This window comes from Panthera tigris, chromosome D2, assembly GCF_018350195.1.
Source record: "Panthera tigris isolate Pti1 chromosome D2, P.tigris_Pti1_mat1.1, whole genome shotgun sequence".
Classification (NCBI taxonomy): Eukaryota; Metazoa; Chordata; class Mammalia; order Carnivora; family Felidae; genus Panthera; species Panthera tigris.
Window position 1 is genome coordinate 17,209,750 of NC_056670.1, and position 18,784 is coordinate 17,228,533.

The 18,784-nt window shown below is 55.5% G+C and overlaps 1 protein-coding gene across 1 annotated transcript in view; it reads left to right on the forward strand.

Annotated features, from left to right (window-relative positions):
* The window catches only part of CD2H1orf198 (chromosome D2 C1orf198 homolog), a 30,681-nt gene extending 13,878 nt beyond the window's left edge, over nucleotides 1–16,803 (forward strand). The window contains exons 2-4 of the mRNA XM_042960629.1: nucleotides 301–351; nucleotides 9,764–10,297; nucleotides 13,934–16,803. Of these exons, the coding sequence (XP_042816563.1) occupies nucleotides 301–351; nucleotides 9,764–10,297; nucleotides 13,934–13,990 (642 nt within the window). The 3' untranslated portion in view covers nucleotides 13,991–16,803. The remainder of the gene's footprint in view (nucleotides 1–300; nucleotides 352–9,763; nucleotides 10,298–13,933) is intronic.
* Nucleotides 16,804–18,784: the final 1,981 nt, after the last annotated feature.

Consider the following 18,784-nt stretch of genomic DNA (forward strand, 5'->3'; position numbering starts at 1 on the left):
CATCCCAGTCATCGATTTCCTCCCCCTTTGCCCCCCCACCCCCAGGGCCTCCCTCCCATTCATTCACTGAGCCTCCTTTGGGTGGGGGAGGGGCGTGCCTGGCCACCTCCAAAAAAGTGAGGGTGAGGCCAGACTGAGAAGGTCAGCGCAGTCTATGCAGAGCATCCAAACATCAGGCTTGCTCCAAGCCAGGAGTTGGGACGAGTCCTAAGTCTTACTTACCCTGTGGCCTCGGGTGGATGTTTGCATGGGGTATGTTTGGGTTTGGGTTTCAGATTTATTCTCGCATTTTTATTTCAGGACATAACTTGGCAAGATGAGCACTCTGCCCCTTTCTCCTGGGAAACGAGGGTAAGTTGGATTAAATTTAGATTTGTTTGTCCTTTTGAAAAAGAATGGCATGGTTGTGTATTTTTCTTGTAGCTCTCGGTGGACTCAGAAGGCAGAGGCCCCACCATCCTGCTGCAGGTGATGCCCCCCTGCTGGTGGAAAAGGAGAGGAGGGAAGACCGTGGAGATGAGCTAGGAAACCTGTGGGGAGGCATCGTGAGGGAATTAAAGTGGTCGCCCCTTGACCAGGACCCCGGCCGTCCTGGGAAAGCAGAGTCAGCCCCATTCGGGGCTTTCTCTGCTCCTGGCTCTGCTGACCAATACTCAGCACCTTAGTGGGGGCGCTCCGTAAAGCAAAGCTTGGAGAGAAGCTTTAGAGGGGGGGCAGGCGTTATTAAAATGAACTCAGGGTAGGGGCAGGAGAGGGACAGTGGCAGAGATGAGACTGCAGATCTATCAAAATTGCCTGCAAGAGTCTGCCTGGAGGCGTGACAGTCCTGGGGGCGGCGGGTGGGGAGGAAAAAAGGACATACGCTCTTGGAAGCCTGTGAAGTTGATGAGGCAGTGGATACACATGGACAGGTGTTAGCAGTACAGTGCAGCTTGGGTCGCTAACCCCTAGTCCCTTGTTCACTTTGATGGTGATGATGATGCTAGATGATGATTATTGCTAGAGTTGATTCATGGTGTCAAGCTTAACTGGTTTTGTCTATTTCCCCCCATCCTGCCTCGCTGCTCCGGTAGAAGTGCGTTAGTAGGGGGCAGAGCAACCAAAAGGCAGGTGTCTGTAACCCAACTAAAACGAGCAAGAGTCTAGAACGTTTAGTGCTGCGTGTCGGAGGGTTCTCCCCATAATGGGGTGCCGAGGACGGCAGTGTGCCTGGAACGGGGCTCAGACTTGAGGTCAGATCAGGGCTCTGAAGTGCCTGTTGTTGCAGGGGCTTGTTGGCCGGGCCCACATTGCTCATCCCAGCGGAAATGGGCACGCAGGGGCCTGCAGAGAGGGTGGGTCAGAGCGGGGCAGGGCAGCGAGGGGGTCCACAAGACACCCGGGAGGCCCTCATGTGGGGGGACCTGTGTCTGAAAATGGAACATTTGACAGGGTTCCAGCGGACGAGGACAGGGGGCGCTGTTGCCTACAGGCAGAGCTGCTGAGTGGGCCCCGTGTGACCTGAGCCGTCCCCAGATGGGGAGGTGCACGATCCGGTCCTCACTTGAGAGCTGGGAGGCGGTTTTGGAAATACGTGTTGTCAGTGCAGGTGCACGCGTCCACCTGGCGGGCGCGGATGCCCGCTGCCTTTAGCGCACCTTTACGTGGGGTCCTGAACATCCTACGTCTGCACCCAGCATGTGCCCGTGTTTTATTCCCACTGCAGATGAGTAACCTAGGTCTGTGCAGAGGGCGGCACGAGCGAAACGGTGTGCCTGGAAGCTGGGGTCTCCCTAGGGATCTGGACCCCGGTCGAAGGACATCCAGGAGCAGCCTGGAAACACAGTGGCTCCTGAAACCAGCGAGGAATCCCCTGTCTAGTGACACTGTCAGGGAAGCTGTGGGTGGGTAGAGACTGCATCGTCACGTTGGCGTTCAGCCAGGAGCCGCAGTCTTCTTTTTGGGCTCCCCGGTGAATAACTGAGGAGCACTAACCCTGCCGGTGATATCTACCGGTAACAGACAAATAGACGCTCTGCAGGGTGGGACCAAGCAGCCTCGGACGCAGTAGCTCAGAAAGCAGGACAGACTTCCCCAGACCGGGTCCTACGTTTGAGGATATCACAGCGACGAAGGCACAGAGGTCAAAAGAGTGATGACGCCCTACGCTCTGCGTCCGTCTCATGCCCCATGAGAATATCAGCTCTATTAAGAATTTACCTTGTGAAATATTACTGAACCTGCTATTTTGGGGGCAGGACACGCCATCTGTTATTAACTTGCTGCAATGACAGTCTGGGACAAGGATGGGCGGTGGTTGGAGCAGGTGCCGAGATGGGGCTCAGCCACCGGGGCCAGTGTGGGGCATAGGTGAACGAGAACGAGGACAGCTAACTGTCCCACATAGATCACACCCTGTGCTGGTGCTGAGGGTCCACATCTGCCAGCCAGGTCCCCCAGGCACCTTGTCAGTCGAGAAGCCTCTGGAAGTTCATCGGTGTTGCCCCCTTTGCAGAGAACCAGCTTACGTAACCAACGGGAGGGCTCACTCGGGGTCTTCACCTTTTGGTTTGATCTCTTGAAGTTGGACTTACAGAGTTTAGCGTTAGAACCTTGTAGAGACAAAGCAGAGACCATTCCAGAGAGCAGAGAGGCTCGGCTCCACTCTGTTTGCACAAGTCAGCGTTGAGTTCTAGAAAGTGCCACCACTCACCTCCCTGGCCTGAACTTGGAGCACCCTGCCTCCTTGCTTTTCGGGCGTCATCGCACTCTCCCTGAGGACTGGTGAGAACCTCTTTGGAGAGCTGCGAACAGGAGGTGGTTTTAGGCGGCCCTGATCTCCAGGCGTGGGATTCGGGGCCCAGCAGTGGGTTCTCTTGCTCTCCAGTAGTTATCTGTTGATGCATAACAGACTACCCCACAGCTCCATGGCCCAAAGCAGACATTTATTTGCTTATGATTCTGGGGCTTAGCAGGCTGGGCAGGGCTCCCCCAGCCGTTCTTCTGTTGGCCTTGTTCACTCACCAACTCTTTCTCTGCTCTGACTTCTTAGCCTGGCAGTCATGTCATCCGAGGCCAGGGTCAGCCTGACCGAGGGTCTTGACTGTTGGCAGAACTGAGAATGCCAGGGGCTTGACCGATCGTTGTTAACTCTGTGTGGGCTCCTCCGTTTAGGCCAGCCCATGGGGGTGCCACCCACGGAGAGTGAGCTGGCCCTGTGCTTGGGGGCCAGGAGTCCCCTCCCCAGCGGAACGCAGCTGTGATCGGGAGTGCCCTTGAGGGCTGGGGGCCAAGTGCAGAATGGTCTGTGGAAGAGTACCCCCTTGTTCAAGTCCTGCTTTGTCTTCCAGCCCAGCCCTCCCTGCCTGGGGCGCGTCCTTCTGAGACTGAGCTGCCCTGGCGCCCCTGTTTCTCTGCCCTCTTCCAGCACGGAGGAGAGGCTCAGAGGGAGAACTGCCCGCCCCAGCTGGGGGTGAGCAGCCCGTTATCTTTCCCACCCATCTGTCAGCTTGTGGGCCCCCCTTGGTGGATTCCTTTCTCATGCTACTGATCTTTTGAGAGGAAGAAACTTAGCGCTTGGAATGCTCCAGAGAGGGGAGGCAGGGAGCAGAGAGGATTCTTGGCATTCCCCAGTGGGTCTGGGCTGGGGAATTTAGAGGAGATGTCTGCAGAGGCAGGTCAGGCCCTGGCGCTGGGTTGCTGGGCTCTAGGGACAACCCCCTTCAAAGCATGCGCCCCTCCCCCTGCCCCAGATGTCTGGCTTCTTTCTGTCCGTCTTGGTCCTCCTCCCAGCGTGCATTGCCTATTTGGGGATGGTAAGTTGGCTGGTGGGGATCGGTTCGTTGATTTCCTTCTGCATCAAAAGGTCTCTGAGGGCCAATATAAACCATTCCCAGAGTAGGGAGGCCTTCCCGCCCCTTCCTTGGGAAGAAGAGTAGGCGCTTAGGAGGCTTTGTGCTGAATTTTTGAAAGATCCGTGAATGATATCACACTTCCTGCATGCTGTGTGCTCTGGGTCCGGGATGTGCACTCACGTTGAATTCTTACGCCCCTGGGAGATCAGTGTCCCTGCTCTTGCTCTGGGTCAGGGTTTTGGGCAGGGGCTCGAAGAACGCTGTAACTGGCAGGCGGCTTGAATCCACGGAGAGAGATTGGAGCGCAAGTCCGTTTGGCTTGCGGGTGGCTCCTGCCCGTGGCGGGACAGAAGGGCATCCCGTCAGGGTGTTCAGTGCCTAGAGGAGTCCCTTGCTTCCAGCCTGTAGCTCTGCTTGCCTTCTCTCCTTACTGCCAGTGACAGTTTGGAGCCACCCTGTGCCCCCGTCCCAGCCTGACTCCTGTGCTGCTTGAGGTCCCCGGACCTTCTTTGCCGAGACCCCCATCTCTGCCCAGCAGTCACGGCTCCCTCCTCGTTGCCCCCCAGCACCCGTTCTGACCCTGGCTCACCTTCCTGAGAGTCAGAGCTGAGCCCTGTGGCACCCTGACCTTTCCTGGGTCTCTGTGTGTGGAGGGATGTGTCTTCCTTCAGCCCAGTGGCCCTAGCCCTGCACCTCTGGCCCCAGGGGTCTTTCCGGCTGGTATGTCCTGTGGCCCTCAGCCCCGTGCCCCAGACACCATGCTCTCCTGCACCAGGAGCCATGGCCTTTCCTGCCTCAGTGCCATTGCTCACCCCCCACCCCATCCATCTGTGAGGATCCAGTCTGTCCCTCCAGACCCGCCGCAAACCCGCGTTCTTCTGATTCCCACGGCTCCCATGCCCCCCATCTTTGCTGAGCACCTGCCGTGCCTTCTCTCGTGTAAGCCTCGCAACGGCCCCGTTTTACAGATAAGAAAATCAAGGCATAGAATGCGGGGTGTGGACTAGACATCCGAGCCCAGGACCGTATACATAAGCTGTGCCGTAGCAACCTGGCTGCCTCTTAGATGAAAATGTGGCATTACTATTGTTGTCCCCGTGAGATGATGAGCCCCTGGCGGGGGGGGGGAGGGCAGTGGAGGCTGTCATTGGCCCCTGAACCTTGGAAACTCGGCACCCGGGGCCCCGGTGCACCTCCCAGCTGTTGGGCCTCTGTTGGGTTTTTCCCCAGGCTCACTCTGCCCGACATACGGGCATGGGGGCTGGAGCAGGATTAATCCACGCGTCTGTAGGTCCCCTTGCTCCCTGGGAAAAGCATAGGAGTATGTAATTTAGCCCCTGGTCCTAGCCCAGTGCCTGGGGATTGGGGGGCGGGGAATCCACCAGGCCCTTCCCCCCCCCCCCCCCTCCGTGGGCCCGGAGGGTCTGACACCCCTCAGTGGCCAAGTCTTGCCGTGCCTTCCCTGTCAGGCTGTCACTTCTCCTGGTTTTGTGATTCTAAAAGTTTTTCGTACCTTCTCCTCCTCTTTCCTTCTTTGGAGGAGGAGGTGGGAGAATAAATGCTAGATGGCTTGTGGGCTTATTCAGATTTGCTCCAGTAAACTAGGATGTTTCCTGACAATGCTTCTGTAGCCTTTGTCTCAACAATTTCGATGGGTCGGACGCTGCCAAGCCCAACAGTTAGTTTTGGCTGCACGCACTCCCCCTTTACTGAAATATTACACATTCCTCTCCAGTGAGCGGGGCGTAAAAATAGATCCTGGGCTCGGTTGTGGTCTTTCTGTTTTTAGAACGGACGCGGCCAGCTGAGACCCAGTTCCCCACATGGGGTGACTGACGCCCAGTCCTGGCTTGGCCGGACGAGATCCTCCCGCGCCGTCCTCCCTCGGGCTTTAGCTAGTGCCCGGGACGTGGGGGTGGGGGGTGATGAGCTGTCACCGTTGCTGCGACGGGGGCCGGGGGGGGGTTTCCCCTTTACTCCCCCATCTCCCGTCTCAAAGATTGCGTGAGACTGCAGAGTCGGATTCCCCCACCCTGACTTCCCGTCTGTCCCCGGGTGGGCGAGCTGGAGTCATTGACCCGTTGGCTGCTCTTCCCAGGCCGCGTCCTTCTGCCGGGCCCCGGCTCGATGTCGCCCAGCGTTGGTGGACGCGGCCGACGCCGCCTCCCTTCCCAAGGGTGCTTTCTCCACCCCAAGAAAAACAGCCTTCTTCCCAGAAATAAGAAAGCGGCATCTGGAACTTCGTTATCCTTGTGCTTTCCACCTTCCGGTGGTCATCACGGGGTCCACAAGAGGCCCCCTTATTAGACCTGTCAGTTCCACGAGGCAGGGCCGTCCCCGTCCTGCTCACTGACCCATTCCAGTGTCAGAAGGGCACCCCTCACACCTGTCTCTCAGAACCTCTGCTATGGCATAGCCTTCAGAGGCCTGGTGGAAGGCAAGGGGGACAGTCCCCAGCAGTCTCCGGACTGCAGGCTCTGACGAAGTCCACGGGACAGGACGGTGGCTTGGCCACACTACTTGGGGGGGAGCTTTGCAGCCCAGACTCCATGACCTGACACTGGGCACCCAAAATGGGGGCTCCAGAGTAGCATTCACCCCGGCTGTGCTACGTGTCCCTGCTGTGGACAACAGGTACCATGAGCCAGGCCCCTGGTGACCAGAGGAAGGCGTGCAGGAAGGCGTGAGAGGAGCCAGAGCCCAGAGGGGACCCACTGGGACTATTGCCAACGCCCCGTGCAGGTGGCACTGTCCCTCGAGGAGTGCCGCTCGGTCTCCGATTGCCCAAGGCGCCATGGGCACAGCCTCCGTCATTCTGTCGTTGCGTTCGAGGATGTCACATCCAGCCAGTGCTGCTTGGGCGCCTTTCCAGCGATGGCCCGAAGCAGTCTGGGAACCACTGTGACTGCCTCCTCTCCACAGCATCCCTGGCTCGGTCCGTGGCTGCCTTCCACGTAGACAGTTGCTCAGCCTAGCCTTCCAGAGCCTTCTGAGCAGAGATCCCACTGGAGAAATTGCTGATCCTAAAAAAGCCCGAGGCTTGATGAAGTGTTCGCTTTTAAGTGCCTTCCTTACGTTGCAATTTCCAGATCAAAGTCAACTCCATTCTAAGCCTTGGTCTCCACTTCCGAGGTATCTTTAGCAACTTGCTTACTTAAAGAAACCCGTCCTCTCTATGCCCACAGTCTCCCTGTATTCTACTGTGGAATTTGGAAATATGCAGAGTACTGAGAATGGTTCATTCAAAAACAGCCCTTTAGAAAGTCAGATTAGATCATCAACATACTTACGGAAGGCCTGCTGTGTGCAAGGCTCTCCGGTGTCTATGTGGATGTCATCCCTGGTGGCCGCTGGTTTCTGTACCTGGCATGATGCCCAGCACGACCGGATCCAGGTTGGACAGTTCACTGAATTGCTCCCAATGTCCCGTTTGCTCATCTGTAGAATGAAAATTAAAACAAAAAACAAAACACCCAGCCCAAGGGGCTCCTGGGTGGTTCAGTCTGCTGCTTGATTTCAGCTCAAGTCACGATCTCACGGTTTCGGGAGTTCGAGCCCTGCGTCGGACTCAGTGCGCTTACCACGCGGAGCCTGCTTGGGATTCTCCCTCTCCCTCTCTGCCCCTTCCCCGCTCACACTCCCTCTGTCTCAAGATGAATAAACTTAAAAAAAACAAAAAACAAAAAACCAAACCCAGTCCAACAACAACGAAAAAGTGCCCAATGCATTAGACGCACTCGAGCACCCGCGACCGTCAGAGCTTTGACGTCTTTTCCTTGGTGTAACGGCGAGCTTCAGGGCACCTGTGCTCGTGATTGGAACGTAGTTTTTTCTCGTGGCTTTATCACATCTCATTTACAAGCCTTGAGTAGTGACCTGTGGCCACCAGAGCCCAGGCTTTTGGAGAAGTGTCAGACTGAGACCGCAGGCCAGTTTGTGAAACCAAGCGAAGGCATATGCCTTCAAGTAACGAAGAGCCGTGTTTTGTACATTAAGTTAGCACCGTTTTGAATTCCACTGTGTCCACGTGGAAACAGTAACTGAAAATATCCTCCGATACATCGCTGGGCTGGTGGCGTTAGAAATCAGGGCAGCCCTGGAAAACAAGCTGGCTGGTATGCGCCTAGAACCGCAAGAGAGGGAAGGTGTAAAGCTTTTGTGTCTTGACATTTCACTTCGGGAAGCCGATCTGAAGAAACGAAGTCCACACGGGCGGGCGCTGTAGGCACGAAGGTGGTTGTGGCAGCCTTAATGGTAAGAACACAGGTCAGAAGATGCAGGTTGTCCGCGAGTGAGAAAACGGCTAAGTAGACGGTGAGGCAGCTCCTCAGGGAAGTAGCTTGTACGCAGTACAAATAATGGTCACAAAGGCCACATAACCCCATGGGCCGCGCTCACGAGTAAGTGAAAACACAACACCCCGTATCACATGCGTAACAGAACCACCGCCTCATATGATACGTGTACGAAAATGGCTCCCCCAAAATGCAAAAGGTAGAAAGAAAATGCTTTTTTCCTGATTCCTCGACTCTGCGCATTATCAGTGCGGTTTCATTGCTTTTATTAAAAAAAAAAAGAAGAGGATCTGAGAGCAAAGTGGGGAGGAAGAGAGGAATGTTCAAGATTGTTCGAGATTGATTTTAGAGATGGTTGAGGCGGGAGACTGCTTGCTGTGCAGGCCCGGGAGGCCCCGTCCGTGTGCTCTGGCCTGGAGATGGGGCTTGGGATTCCTTCCGTCTAATGATTTGTTCTCCAGGACAGAGCAGCACTGGCGTTTTTAGAGGCCGCTGTGCTGAGCAGTCTCGGACCAAGGAAGGCATTTCTGGGACAGTCGGGCCGGGTGGGGGTGCTGCCCTGGCCTCGGGGACCTAGGCTCACAGGTGGGCGATGGCATCCGGCTTCCAGGACCAGGACGAGGTCAGAGCTGCAGAGCCCTGCTGAGCGGGGAGCGTCCCAGCAGAGGACCCCTCTGCATGACACACGGTCTTGCTTGGCTTGTGAGGCCACAACAAATACGGGGGCGGGGGGTGGGGGTCAAACAGCAGACGTTCATTTCGCACAGTCGTAGAGGCCCGGAGGTCAGGGTGACAGTGCGACGGGGTTCTGGTGAGAACCCGCTTTCCTAGCTTGCAGGACAGCCGCCTCCTCGTGTCCGTGAGCGGTGGGAGAGAGATCCTTGCCCTTGTGTCTGTGTTGATAAGGACACCGGTCTCATCGTGGGGGGCCCCACTCTCATGACCTCATCTCAGACTGATCACCTCTCAAAGGCCCCACCTCCTGTTACCGTCACTTTGGGAGTTAGGGCTTCCGTGGGAGAATTGGGGCACACAGGTGTGCATTCTGTAGCAGGCTTCGAGAAGCCAGAGCGGGCGAGGCCGGGTGGGTCGGGTCTCCGAGGCTGCACTCAGGCCCACCCTTGACCTTCGTGGTTTTGTCCAGGAAAGCAGGGTCTGGCTCGGTTGGTTTCTTTCACGCTTGTTCTCCCCCCTCCCCACCCCCCCCACCCCCCGCCGCCCTAGGTCAGGAGCGAAGGGCCTGGGCAGTGGGGGCCGGGTGTTGACCTTCACGGCCGTGCTGTGCCCGGCTGGGCCGTGCACCTTCTCAATCACCTTCCCAGGGAGGGCGGTCACCGCCAGACAGCTGCTCCTCTGGAAGGCACTGGAATCAGTCCCGACAAGACAAGGGGGTGCTCTGCTCCCCAGGCAGTGAGGCCTCAGTCATCAGTGAGTCAGAGCCTCTGCGCCGTTGGGGGCCTGGGTGGCCGCGCTCCCGTGCGGTGGGTTGGCCGATGGCCGTCCTGAGGGGCAGACGGTTTCGGCAGATGGACGACACCCAGTGTTGATGTTGCCGGGCGCACAGAGGTGTGAGCTGGTGCAGCCCTTGCACCGGATCGTAAGGCTGGCTCTCTCCTTTCTGTGTCCCCGCTGCAGAGTCAGATGGAGTTCAGCGTGTGCTCCTTGTCTATCCAAGAGCCGGGCAGCGGCCCGGGCGGCGAGCCGAGGCAGTCTAAAGCCTCCCAGGGCTCGCAGGCCCTCCGGCCCTCCCAGGGCGGCAAGTCCTCCAGCCTGGATGCCCTGGGTCCCGCCCGGAAGGAAGAGGAAGCTTCCTTCTGGAAGATCAACGCCGAGCGCTCCCGGGGAGAGGGGCCTGAGGCCGAGTTCCAGTCGCTGACCCCCAGCCAGATCAAGTCCATGGAGAAGGGTGAAAAGGTCTTGCCTGCCTGTTACCGGCAGGACCCCGCCCTGAAGGACAGGGAGGCCAAGGCCGAAAGGCCCGGCAACCTCCGCCAGGAGCAGCGCAGCCTCCCCTGCGTCAGCATCGAGCCCGAGAGACCCCAGCCCGTCCAGGCCCGCCCCAGCACCACCCCGTCCGAGCCCGAGGGGAAGCTTGCCTCTCCCGAGGCCAGGCGGGAGGACGTAGAGGACGTAGAAGACTCTCTGTTCTCGGAACCCGTGCCTACACAGGTGAGTGGCCGCCTCCTCCGGGGGGGACCCCGGGAGGCCTCCCACAAGACGGGTGGGCCACAGACGCCCCTCCCTGGGCATCTGGGGCATCTGGGCCACAGATGCTTGCTTCTTCCCCTCCCCCTTCCTCCCGCTGCCCACTCCTTGGGCGACTTTTGGGATCGGGAGAGCGGCGACCGACCAATCCACCAGGGGCGTGTTTTGTGGGTCCATCTCGGTGCCATGACTTGGTTGCCCGTTACTCGTGGTGTGCCGCAGATGCCAGCTGCCTTTCCCCACGTGTGTGAGGGCAGGTAGGGGAGGGACCGCAGGAGGGCGGTGAACACAGGAGCTCGCAGGGGGGAGGCGGTCAGTGTGGGAGGGGTTCGGACGCCCCCCTCCACCGAGGGGTCTATAAAGTTGGGCTGGGTGTTGGGGAGGAGGGGACCGGCGGATGCCCCAAAGGGGGCACGGAGGAAGCAGGCAGGACCCCTGAGCCTCCCCCAAGAGCGGCCACACTGCCGCAGGAAACTCTCGCTTCAAGGAGTGATTGGCGGCTACTCGTTTCCAAGCAGGGTAGGGTTATGTGTCCAGCGAGGAATCCTAAGGAAGGACTTCTTTTGGGGGGGAAGCAAAAGAAAGATCTGAGAGGGTCACCGGGTGAGGAGGAGGAGTATGTCGTGAAGGCGAATAAGGGTGTAGGAGAATAAGGGCGAGTGCCTTCTGAGTGTTTTCCCATTTCTTTGTGGAAGAAATCGACCATTGTCTTTACCAGTTGGTCTGAGACAGTGAAGAGAAAGCCCAGTGTTTGGTTAGGACTTTAAAGGGATCTAGTGTTGGAGGATTGCATCAAACAAACAAACAAAACAACCCCAAAAGTCATTATATTTCAAATTCCTGGGAAGCCTTGGTTTTGTTTTTTTTTTAATTTTTTTTAATGTTTTTTTTTTTTAATGTATTTTTGAGAGAGAGAAAGCACGGGAGGGACAGAGAGAGAGAGAGAGAGAGAGAGGGAGACACAGAATCCAAAGACAGGCTCCAGGCTCTGAGCTAGGTGTCAGCACAGAGCTGGACGCGGGGCTCGAACCCACGACCCGTGAGATCATGACCTGAGGCGAAGTCGGACGCTTTGCCGGCTGAGCCACCCAGGCGCCCCGGGAAGCCTTGGTTTTGAGACGTGGGTTTACGATGAACAAAGCCATAGTTTGGGTGCAGGCATGGCTGAGAACCATTTCTGGGGGGAAATCATGGATAGCTCACGTACGTGGGTGAGACCACAGACAAGGTCCTGTGTCCCGTCCATCTCAGAGATGGACGGCACACCCCGGGGAACATTAGTGCTTCTTGGCAGTCAGACACGTTGTGTGAGTCCCGAGGCAGGGAGGGCAGGAGGGATCAAAAGAGACCACCTGCTCCCACTCGAGGATGGCTAGAGGGAGGAAAAGAGTGGTCTTTAGGATTGGGTCTGGATTTTGGAGCCTGGGGAAGTTACTTATTGGCCAGGCAGATGGACACGCCTGGGGGCCACCCCACCACAAGCCCTTCTCTGTGTGTGCCTTGCTGGTTTTCTCCATGTTAGCAGACTCTTTGGCTGTCTTTTTTTTTTTTTTTTCCCCTTGTTAACTCATATGTAAAAGAATGTCTGTTGTGGTTAAATACATGTAACATACCATGTGCCATATTGAGTATTCTGTAGACCCAGGGGTCGTGACACGAGATGCGTTCGCGTTATTACGCAGCCATCGCTGCCATCCATCCACAGAACTCTTTCATCTGGGAAGATGAAACTCCACACCCATCGGCCGACTCCCTATTCCCTCCTCCCCCAGCCCCTGGCAGCCGCCATCCTACTTTATATTTTCGCGAATTTGACTACTCTTCGCGTCTCACGTAAGCGGAATCAGACAGCGTCCATCTCTTTGTGACCGGCCTGTTGCCCTCCGCGTCATGGCCTCGGGGTTCACCCACGTCGTGCCATGGGTCAGAATTGCCTTCCTTCTGAAGGCCGAATAATATTCCACCGTATGGATTTACCTGCATTGTTTGTCCATTCACTCTGCTGATGGACGCTTGGGTGGCTTCCGTTGCCTGGCCGTTTGTGAATAATGCTCCTTGTGAACGCGGCCGTACGAGTATCTGTCCCAAGTCCCTGCTTTCCATTCTTTGGGATATATCGCCAGAAGAGGAACTGGTAGATCGTATGGTAATTCTGTGCCTAACTTCCTGAGGAACCGCCATACTGTTTCCAGCAGTGGCTGTGCCATTTTGCTTCCCCACGACAGTGTGCAAGAAGGCCGCGTTTTCCGCATCCTCACCGCCACGTGTTCTCTCTCCTTCTTGGTCGTAGCCACCCTAATGGCTGGGATATGGTATCTGTGGGTCTCCTCGTGGTTTGGATTCGCAGGCCTCCAGTACTCGGCGATGTCGACTCTCTTTCCATGTGGCTTCTTGGCCATTTGTGTATCTCTTTTTTGGAGGCACGTCTCTTCCGATCCCTTGTCCAGTTCTAGCAGCTGTGTCTTGTCACGTTGAGCTGTGGTCGTCCTCTGGGTGTTTCCCGGAATGGGGTTCCGGGTGCCTCCGCTCCTCTCTCAGCAGGTGGCCTTGTGAGTTGTCCTCCCGAAGAAGGGGGGGGGGGCCCTGTGATAGGAGCTCCGCCTGCCTTCCGCCAGCCGCACCTCCGCTTTCTAGCTCGTTCTTTCAGAGTCCCCACCGTCTTGAGCCAGCGTTCTCGGCCCCTCCCTGCCCTGCCTCCTGTGGTACCCTGCCCCATCTCTTGGCTCCATTCTGTGTCTCTACCCTTCTCGCCCGCCTCCTCCTTCTGGCACACGTGCCAGGCTGGCCTCCGTGCCTCCGCAGTGATCTTTCTCTCATACCCGGCACCTGGCTCTTCCTCTGACGTGTAGAGTATGAGAGAGTCGTAATCGCAGAGACGTAGGAAAGTGGAGGGGGAGGGCAGAGTCAGAGACGGCACGTGAAATCCTCGGGAAGAACGGATTCCTGAGTGCAAAGCAGAGAGGGAAATGGCCAACCTCACCGAAGAAACCGGTAGGAAAGCAGAGAGAGGACGGCTTGCCTGAAGGCCCACTTTGCATCAGTGTCGGATGTGGCCAAACCGGCCCGAGACAGGCTTCCTGTGAATGTGCTTAGTCCTTTGCCTCGTTGTCTCCACATAGGCAGTTTGCCATTGGCCAGTTACGTGGAGGGTGGGGTGTCACGGTGTCCTGTCCTCACCCGGGAGGGCTGCAGCCCGCCGGCGGACCCCCGTGCTTGTGCTAGAAAGCAGTAGAAAGACTGTCTTTGTCATTTGTCCTCTTATTCCATGATGACTCAATTCCAACATGCCTGTCCCTGCACGGACAGAGGACATACATTTTTCTCCTCTTCTCTGTGGGTAGGTCTGTAAACTTGCTCTCAGACCTGCCTGGGGACGGAGGGGGGAGAAGTGTTGGATCCCGGAGCGAGTAGCTCACCCTGAAGTTTATTTCATTTTCTGGTGCCAAGCACCGAGGCAAATTGAGGTCAGGGAGCCTCCGAGATAAAAGCAAGGCATCTCATTTGGGTCAATTTAAATGAGATGCTGTTTTTAGATTATACATAACTAAAAAAAAAAAAAAAAATGTATCTTACTTTGCTGTGTTTCTGTCCCTTCCGCAGGTCACCTCAAGTAATGTCGTCTTGAAGACAGGATTTGATTTTCTGGACAACTGGTAAAATGTATCAGACAACCAAATAATAAGAATAAAACCAAGAACCCCTAAATGTTTTCCAAAGTGGTGTGGCGGAGGAGGATAAAAAAAAAAAGGGCAATATTTCCCTGTGTATTTTCCTGGTTTCTGTACGCTCTTTTCTTAATCATTTGGAAACTGGTAAATATCGCCTTGTCCGGATTTCCAGATTTTTCTCTTTTTTGGTAAGGCCAGATATATATGCTATTTTCAGTGATTTGATAAACAGAAGTTTTACATTTGGAATTTTTAAACGACCGTTAAGGCATTGAGTAGGTCTCGTGAATAAAGCCTCTGTTCCCAATTCCACCCGGTTTTCCCCCCTCCCCGGAGAAAGAGTTTTCTCATCGATGTCCCCAAAACCATAAAAGCGATTTCCATCTTTCTCCTTTAGCCTCTCCCCTTTTGAAATGAGCGGCGTGCGCTTTGCTGGGTGGCTGTCGGTGATGCCCTCGGCTGTGGTGGCCTCAGTGTGCCGGGCTGGCCGTGACCTCGGGAAGATTCCTCCCCACCCAGCATTCCCGGATGCCCAGGGCTTCCTGACGCCACGCCCCTTGCATCGTGTGCCACGCTCTACCCTCATGTCATTTCCAGGAACCCCACTGTTGGCACATAGCAGAGATGGTCTTTAAGCCACCCTGATACGTACTCAAGCTGTTCATCGTCGTTTAAGAAGAGTTGCATGTTTAAAAGTTTTGTATTAACTTGTCATTATTTTGTATGTAGAGTTAGAGGTTGTGAGGCTCCATTTCTTCTTGGGCGTGGACTGGTTTCCGTTTGGAGGTTCTTTGCTCCTCCTGTGGCCCCGGTGGGTGTTCCCGGGTCCGGGGCATCTGCAGGAATGAAGGGCAGGTGGCAGGTGTTGGAGGACAGAGCCCTTCTGATCGGTTGCGGTAGAACCTTCCAGCAGGAGGCTGGCAGGGGCAGTGGACGTCCTTCATCCCAAGGACTGCTTAGACTCTGCTGATGGATCTCTCTGCCATCCCCGACCACCAGCAGAAGGAGTCGTCTCTGCAGCGCCCCCTGGAGACCCTTGCGGTCCTGTCCACGGTGTCTCTTGGAGCCAGACTGCTGCCCGCTGCGGTTCAGATGGAGGTGGCCCCCAGGCTGCCTGGGCAAGGTGGCCCATGCCCCAGGCGTGGGTGGGGCAGGGCGAGGAGGAGAGTGGCCCTTACCCTGGGAAGCCTGCGCCCTGCCCGTTGGCCCCGAGCTGCGCCCCCTGCTGGACGTGCCCGAGCGTGATCTACACGTTGCCTCTCACTGTGTTCTCCTCACCTGAAGCCTTAACCCCTGTGAGTCCTGCGAGTGGGCGCCCGGTTTCAGTACCAAGGTGTGTCTTTTTCAAAATACGTTTCTGTCTCATACGACATCCTTAAGTGGTTTCCACGGCGTCCAGGGTAAAGCACGTGGCGCCTTACTTTCCCCAGGAATATTCCTGCCAAAGCTGCGGCCTGGCCAACTTTTGGCTGGGTTTCTGCCAATCGCATTATGTCCCTGAACCTCATTTGGCCCCTTGGGGTTGTGGATGTGACCTTCCTACGTTGGTGACTGGCTGCGTTATGGCAAATACAGATTTCTTCTTGTACCATTTGAGGCTAGTTGAAACGTCCAAGGGCAAAAAAAAAGGCTCAGAACGTGACGGGGACGGAAAAGGGAACTTAGAAATCCCAGCCGGGGTGCCAGCCCCTCGAGTCAGCCACTGAGCCTCAGAGCCGGGCTTCCCACCTGCCTCCACTTCCAGCCTGGAGGGCAGTGCACTGTTTTAGAGCCTGCGCTTGAAAACAGGGTTCCTTAAAAGACAGAGAGAGAGAGAGAGAGAGAGAGAGATGTCCAGGTGTGAGTTTATATTCGTTGACGCTGATGTGGCCAGGGAGGAACTGCACCTGGGGACAGTTAGCCCACAGTGATGTGTCTGTCCTCTTGCGAGACAATTCTGAGGCCTTTCCGACTTTCTCCTAAAGCCCGGTTATTCCTTTCACGTCCCCCCGCCCCGCCCCCCACCCCAGGGGGCTGCGGGGACGCAGGGGGTTGTTGAAAGTCTCTGCGTCACCCGGTGCCGCCCAGGGCCCGCTACCCCGAGTGTTTAGTTATCTCTTACGACAGGGCTTAATGTTTCATGATGGGGCAGCCTCCTGAGATGAAATGTAAAGTCACAACTTAGGAAATCCTCAAGCCGTGTGGCTTTGCTCCGCTTCTGAGAAGGAGACGTGAAGGGGCCCGGAGGACACAGGCTGGCGAATCCCCATCCCGCCTGACCTGCGGATCCTGGTCGTAACCCTGGGCGGTCTTTGTAAAGATGGTCAGTAAGGAAAAATTCAGCTCTTAGGTTGGCCACCTCCTCCCCACCCCCTGTGTCAGGATGAAGTTCCTAGAACCAGACGTTTATATTTATTATTTTAAAAAGACACACTTTTCAGCTGAAGCCGGTATTTGGTTTTGGGGTGTCCCCCGCCCCCCCTTCTGCGCACCTGGGATTTAGCTCAAGGATTTAGCATCTTGCTTCGGGTGACTTTGGGTGTTTCATAAACTCTCCCCCAGGAAGTCAGAAACCAGTTTCCGTTCTTCCACTTGGGGGGAGGGGGAGGGTCCCCACCCCGCTCTCTGGGTTTGGGAGTGCTGTCCACTTGGGAACAGCTGGGGTCTGTCGCCCAGCCCTCACCGTGCGCCGGACCCCACGTGGATGTCAGAGCCCCCCTCCCTTTCTTCGCGCCTCCCTTTCTTTGATACACGTTTTCCAAAAAATGAAAGAATTCTTACGACTTGTAACTTGGTTGTATTTTATATTAATAGCCTTTAATAAAGCCATTTAAAATATGTGAGGTGTGTCTGTTTGGGGGCTCTACTCGAGTCAGGAAGCCCCTCCGGATGACTGCTGTTGCACACAGAGAAGAGAGGGTTGGTGCTAGTTAAGCAAGCGTGGGCTTCGAGAAGCCCACCGGGCACGGGCCTGACGCGGCGCCCCCTGCAGGGTGGTGGGAGGCGGTGGCCGAGGTGCACAGGCCCGTAGCTGAAGGGTAGACCGGACCCCAGAGGGAGGGCTCCTGTACAGCCCCCAGGTGACCAGGAAGCCAAGGCAGGGGTTCCCAGAGATGAGCTTATCGCATCCAATGACTGACTGAAGAGCAGATGGTATCTCCCAGAAAGCTTTTACCTTGAATCTGGTTGAAATGGATTTTCCTTGGAAAAAATAACAAGATTAAGCATGGCCGATGAGTCCTATTGCATCCGTTAAAGTGCAGGTGGTAAGTTACCAACTACAGATGGAAGGGAATTAAAAAAAAAGATTCTTTTTAATGTTTTTATTTATTTTTAAGGCAGAGAGAGACAGAGCATGAGCGGGGATGGGGCAGAGACAGAGGGAGACCCAGAATCCGAAGCAGGCTCCAGGCTCCGAGCCATCAGCACAGAGCCAGGCGCGGGGCTCGAACCCACGAACCGTGAGATCGTGACCCGAGCCGAAGTCGGACGCTCAACCGACTGAGCCCCCCGGGCGCCCCGGAAGGGAATTTTTAGATGTCAATTTTCCAGATCAAAAAAAACTTTTAAAACTAATACCTCTCAGGAAAATGGTGATCCAGGCCGACAGACTTCTGCCTTACGATCCTGCACCGTGGGCCCAAGATTCCAGCAAGTGACTATACTTGCTGACTTGCTGATTATGGTGAAGGTTCTGAGACCCGCAAGTATTTGGATTATCGTGTGGACGCATTGTGAGAGGAGGCAGAATAACTCCCGGGCTCGTAGGTTTGACAGCTTACGATAGTTCAGTATGTGATACTAATATCCCTATATTACATACACGTATGTATAAAGTTTCTCTGCCGGAAGGAGCCATCAACGTAGAGGCAGAATATACCTGGATGCGTTGTGGAGGCAGGAAGAAGATGTTGAATCTGGGGGGACAAGGATATCCTTTGTTGGGGTGGGGGTATTCATGGTGCTTTTCCAGCATTTTCTCCAGTCTGAGCCTGTGCTCATATGCAATTTCCTGATGAACTTATCAGCCTTGCAGGTGCCTCGATACCAAGAGGGAAACACCTTGGGGGGTGTTTCCTCAGTGATTCTGAATCCAAAGTCAGGCAGCGAACGAGTGAGCAGCCCTGGATAGAAGATCAACTTCTGCGTCTAGAGTGGCAATACCAACTAGAAACTTAAGGAGAAACATACCAACTCCTGATGGCCGTCAAACACATAAAGTATCCAGGAATCAACTTCAACAGGTATACAAAAACTTCTTTCAAACGGTGAAAAGGAGACAGAAGACGTAGAAAAAAGATCTGAACGATCCCGGCTGGGCTAATGTTGTGATATCAAAACGTTCATTCCCTCCGAATCATTTTGTAAGAGTTAGCGCAACGTGAACCAAAATCATGGTTGGATATTTTGAGAAATTGGACAAATTGGCACAAAGTCGTGGATGGAGAAATGATAGCTCACTGAGGTATAAGAGGGGGGGACTTGCTGTGTCACTTAGGAACACGTTAGAAGGCCATCGAAATGTTGTTTGTGGGTATTGGTTTGAGGATAGATGATCAAATCAGTGAAATAGGGTAGGGAGCTCGGGACAAAGCCGTGTGTATATGAGACCTCCGTTGAGGGTCAAAGTGGCACGACAGACTGGCAGGAGGGAGGCTCACCCCAGGGAGAGATGTGAGCACAGATTCTTACCCAACGCTGTATGGAAGATGGGCTCCTACTTCGGATTCTGCGTCTCCGTCTCTCTCTCTCTTTGCCCCTCCCCTGCTGGTGCTCGCTTTCTCTCAAAAAGAAAGAAACATTG